This window comes from Panthera leo, chromosome D2 (genome assembly GCF_018350215.1).
Source record: "Panthera leo isolate Ple1 chromosome D2, P.leo_Ple1_pat1.1, whole genome shotgun sequence".
Classification (NCBI taxonomy): domain Eukaryota; kingdom Metazoa; phylum Chordata; class Mammalia; order Carnivora; family Felidae; genus Panthera; species Panthera leo.
The window spans coordinates 42,352,045-42,357,236 of record NC_056689.1 but is presented as its reverse complement, the minus strand read 5'-3'; the positions used below and the strand labels follow the sequence as shown (position 1 = coordinate 42,357,236).

Below are 5,192 nucleotides of genomic sequence, written 5' to 3'. Positions count from 1 at the left end.
ACATATCTCACCTTAAAATGTAAGCCTTTATCATGTGACATACACAGCATTCAGGATCCAGGATAAGAAACACACTTTGGTTTAATCAGAAAACACAATCTTGTGGTTTAACCTCTGCAGCATGATGCTTCTCTGACTCTGGTCATCCAAGTGGCAAGAACAGCTGCCTTAATACAGTAGAGGAATGAATCCATCACACCAGGTGTGGAGAGAAAGCCAGAGATGGGAGTGGTCACATCTTTGTTACCCACCATGCATTCACTTCTAGAGAGTTGTTGAAAATTCTAGCTTTCAGGAGCCAATTGTGATGAAGTATTGGATGGATTCTGGCCAAATAACTTGAACCATAGTGCTCAGGATAGTATTACTTGCTGGTTTCTTGGATCTTTTTGTAAGAAACTGAGGAAAGACAGTATCAGTGCTGAATAGGACAACTGGCTTAGAGTTTGCTTTCTAGACTTGAGAACTAGAAAAAGGATAAATTTTGTGACCTTAGTTAAGACACATAGCTCTCTCTTCATGAGTTCTTTTTGAGCTTGTGATCTGGGCCATAACAGACCTCAGAGCATCCAGGGACTTTGCCACTGCTGTGCTGACCTACATCACCATGGATTACCGATAATAGGATTTGCCACTCGGAAGCTTGGACTATACTTACTCAAAACTTGCAAGGTAGTTTCTTACAGAGGAATATGGCTTCAGTTTCTCACTATTGCCTGCTAGTTCTGGTCTTTCTGGATTCACATGCAGCTCAGCCATCCTGTCTACCAGGATGTACCTGCTCAGAGGACAGTTTCGGCAGGTGCGCTGTGCTAACAAGATGCCAGAAGGTTGTAGGGGATGGGTTTTATTTGGGGAAGTTGTGGAGTGGGAACAGGCCTAGATTTGGCAGGAAATCAGCAAATCTCTAGTTGGTGCTGAACTTTGGAGAATTGTGCACTTTTACCAAAATGGGTCTCTTTTATTTCAAGTGAATGGCATATATATTTTTTCTTCTAATTCATACATCTAATGCCAGAATAAACCTGATCTCACTTCCCTGATGTTCGTCTTAAAGATTTTGTGGTTTCTTGTACAGGGCTCTGCAGTGCATGTCTACCTCTTTGGGAATGATCCCAAGGAAACTTCCTGAAGAGTTAAAGCGGTTGAGAATTGAAAATTCACCCTTATTCGAACTGCCCCAAGGGTCCTTCATCAACATGAGCACGTTGGAATACCTTTGGCTTAATTTTAACAACATCACTGTGATACACCTAGGAGCCCTGGAGCACCTGTCAGAACTGAAAGAGCTGAGACTGGAGGGGAACAAACTTCGTTCAGTGCCATGGACAGCATTCCAAGCCACTCCTCTTCTGAGGGTCTTAGATCTCAAACACAACAGGATTGATGTGCTCCCTGAGCTGGCTCTTCAGTTCTTGGTCAATCTGACCTACCTTGACCTATCCTCCAATAGGCTTACAGTTGTATCCAAGGGCATCTTCTCGAACTGGCTGGCCTACCAGAAACCCCATCAGCCTGGCTGCGGAGCCAGGATTCACTCCGGTTTGGTGCTGGCACTGCACGACAACCCCTGGCTATGTGACTGTCGCCTGAGGGGGCTTGTCCAATTTGTAAAGTCCAACAGCATTCCGGTCATCCTGGTGAATTCCTACCTGGTGTGCCAACACCCTCTCTCCAAAGCAGGGCAGCTTTTTCATGAAACTGAGCTCAGTGTTTGCATGAAGCCACAGATCTCAACCTCTAATGCCAGTGTCACCATCCAGATGGGACAGAATGTGACCCTGAGATGCCTGGCACAGGCCAGTCCCTCACCAACCATTGTATGGACTTATCCTCTGAGCATGTGGAGAGAATTTGATGGTAAGCCACATGGACCCTCTCAATGTGTCTTGGGAAAGACTGAGGTCTACAGCAACCCTATCCTCAGTAGAGAGGTTCTAAACTGGGTCAATCATGAAATAAAGGTGTGGGGAAGATTGGGATAGCCTTAAATTATACTCACCACAACAGGAAAGTTTCCAAGATATAGTTCCGCTATTGGCATGATTTTAAGTGATTGCATACAGATCCCTATAGGATATACATGTATATATGTAACTATATGTATTGGAGCTGGCTTAACATATTATATAAATATGATAAAATTATACATGAACAAATATATTCTCTGAGAGTCTTCTAGATGCAAAATATGATACTATGTATTTTTAAATCATAGAATTTCTGACTAGGACTCATTCTAGAGACAATTACTTATTTCTTAAATTTGCTGGAGCAGACTTATCTGGGGTATTTGTTTGAAATAAGATTTCCAGGCTCCTGCCCTGGAGATTCAGATTTACCGTGTCCAGGGGAGGACCTAAGAATAATGTAAATTAACAAGAGTTCCCTCTTCTCCCCTCTTTCTTTCCCCAACTAATTCTTACCATTGGGCAAGGTTGGAAATTCCTACATATAGACTGAATTTTACACTTCCCACCACTGTGTTGTTCAGACCTTATCGGCTTAAAGTTGTACTACTGGGACCCTGGATGAGGAAGTGACCTCCATGGGCCTCACAACTGGGATTCAAACCTGCCTCTCATTTTCTGAAATTATATGGTCTGCTTTCATACATTAGATGGAATCACCTTTAATGCTACCCTGCATCACTGGGACATATCACAGGCCAGAGGTGGCTTCCCTACGGATATCCTGAAGTCTAGAAGACAACTAGAAATATCTGAGTAAAACTTGAGAAATATAGTCAGTTATCCAGATATTTGTTATGCATAGTGAAAAACCACTGGAAGATTAAAAAATACCTAGCTAACTGAACGGTTGATTTTTTCCCATCATTTTGATCACATCTTATTGGCTTGAGGTTAAATACCAATGAAGGAGAAATGTAGGGTTTATTGTTGTAGCCTTTTTAAGAGCCATGAGATGCATGCATGTCGTTTTTAATGCTTTGAAGTCAGTTTCTTTGGTACCATATTATATGTATCCTCTCAGTAACAACAACAGCTAGCACTAAGCACTTAGCATCAAACCTACATAAAGGATACTATTATCATCCCGTTTTACTGATGAGAAAATTGAAGCCAAGAGAATCTTAGCAACTTGTCCAAGACCATATACTTATTAAGGGATAGAACCCAGGCATTTGGCTCCAGACTCTGAGCCTCTCTATACCTGGCAGGCAAAAAAGACCCTTCTTGAAGCTCACAGTATCACACGGTGGCAAGAGATCTCCCAGAAACCATGCTGTTGGCTCAGTGAGGCTTCTGGTAGTTTGGTGGGAGCAGCTAGTGAAGTTGACAATGTGGTTTCCGTAGGCAGAAGAGCAAGGTTCCAGATCAGTCACTACCTCTGATCATTTCTCACAAGGGGCAAGTTGCTTAATCACTCCAATCCTCAACTTCTTATGTGTAAAAATGGGGTACTTACCTTACAGGGGTGCTGAGAGGCAAACACCTGGCACCAAACATATGCTTAATAAATTGTCACCTTCAGCTCAGAAAAATAATAATAATTAGCGTTGCTGAACGCTGTCCAGCTTTCTATCAGAGAAATATCTATTGGAACTGTTTTGCTCTCTCCCCACCCAGTGTTGACCTCATCTACTGCAGAAGATACTGCTCTGTCGGAGCTGGTCATACCTGCTGCCCACCTGGTGGACAGGGGTAATTACACCTGTGTGGCCTCCAACTCCATCGGCAGGAGCACCCTTGTCATCTCCCTCCAAGTCCAGCCTGCCCAGACCCTGTCTGTGCCCCATTCTGCCTTTTTCCCCTCGGATGGCAATGCCTATGTTGACCTGAGGGTCGTCAAGCAGACAGTGCATGGGATTCTGCTGGAGTGGTTTGCGGTGGCTGACACCCCTGAGGAGAAATGGTTCACCCTCTACATTGCATCAGATGAAACACTCAAGAAGGAGGTGGTCCACATCGGCCCCGGGATCAACACGTACGCCGTGGATGACCTCCTTCCCAGCACAAAGTATGAGGCATGCCTCAGCCTGGGGGGCCAGCCCCCACGCAGGGGCCGGTGTGTGGTCTTTGTGACGGGCAGAGACCATGGCGAGCTGGAGGGACGGGAGCGCCTCCTGCACATTACAGTGGTCCTGTGCGCTGTGTTGCTGGCGGTGCCTGTGGGCGCCTACGTCTGGGCAGCCCAGGCCCCCTGCAGCTGCAGGGAGTGGGGGCTGCACTGCTGTCCTCACCGCAGGAAGGCTCCCAGGTGCCCCCGTGCTGTGCCACAGCACAGGGACTGCTCCTATAGAGAGCACATAGCTGTCTGTGAGGACCGCCTGGGGCACAGAGACGATGAAGGGGATGAAGAGAAAGATGAAGAGGAAGACAAAGGCTGAACAGCTCAGGCTGGGGGCAGGGGGTGGGGGGAAGCATGGTCCTTTAATCCCTAAACCCACCCTCTGTGGCAACTCTACTTGGCTTGACCCATTCATTCAATAGTATTTATTGAGCACCTACTCTGTTCCAGGCACCAAACTTGACACAATTCTTCACAGAAGGGATGGCAATGGAGCTTTGTCCTGTCCAAATAGTTATCTTATTATACATGGTGACTGGAAATCAATAAATGTTACTCTTTCCATATATATAGCTCCGTAACATTTACACATAACATTTCACATGTGTTATCCTACTGGAGAAAGGTAGAATTCTACCCCCCCTTTTTTTCCACAGGTGAAGAAGCTGAAGCCCAGAAAGTTACTTGTGTACCATCACACATCTAGCTGCTGGTGAAGGCACCCCCTGACGGGAGCTCGAATGCCATTGTTTCCTCTAAATGTCTATTTTGCAATATTCTTGTGTCTTCCATTGTTCAAAAAGTATTATTCTTCCTCTTACTGGAAAACTCCCAATGAGATCACATAGGTTTGATATTCCAAAGATCTGCCCTTTGGGGCAGTGAGAGCCCGGTGGGTGATGTGACTCTCTATTTGTGGGTGCCTGTGCTCCTGTGACCAGTCCTTTGGTGTTCGTGAGAGCCTGGGGCCATCAGCACTGAGGAACAGGAAACTGGCTGTAGCCCAGGGCTCATGCTCCAGTGATTGTTAGAAAGTAGAGTTGTAGTCCCAGAAGGAATAGAACCTATGTAAAAATCATATGACTATATAATTATTATTATTGTCATCATTTACAAAGGGAGGCTACAGAATCCCGATTTGTACCTAGTCTGTGACATCC

General features: G+C 45.4%; 1 protein-coding gene across 1 annotated transcript; it reads left to right on the top strand.

The window, feature by feature from the left end:
- The first annotated feature begins 692 nt into the window (after positions 1–692).
- Positions 693–4,351, top strand: LRIT2 (leucine rich repeat, Ig-like and transmembrane domains 2). Its single transcript, XM_042909352.1, has 3 exons — positions 693–802; positions 1,079–1,860; positions 3,591–4,351. Exons 1-3 carry the CDS (start codon positions 693–695, stop codon positions 4,349–4,351), a joined length of 1,653 nt encoding a protein of 550 aa, XP_042765286.1.
- The last annotated feature ends 841 nt before the right edge of the window (positions 4,352–5,192 follow it).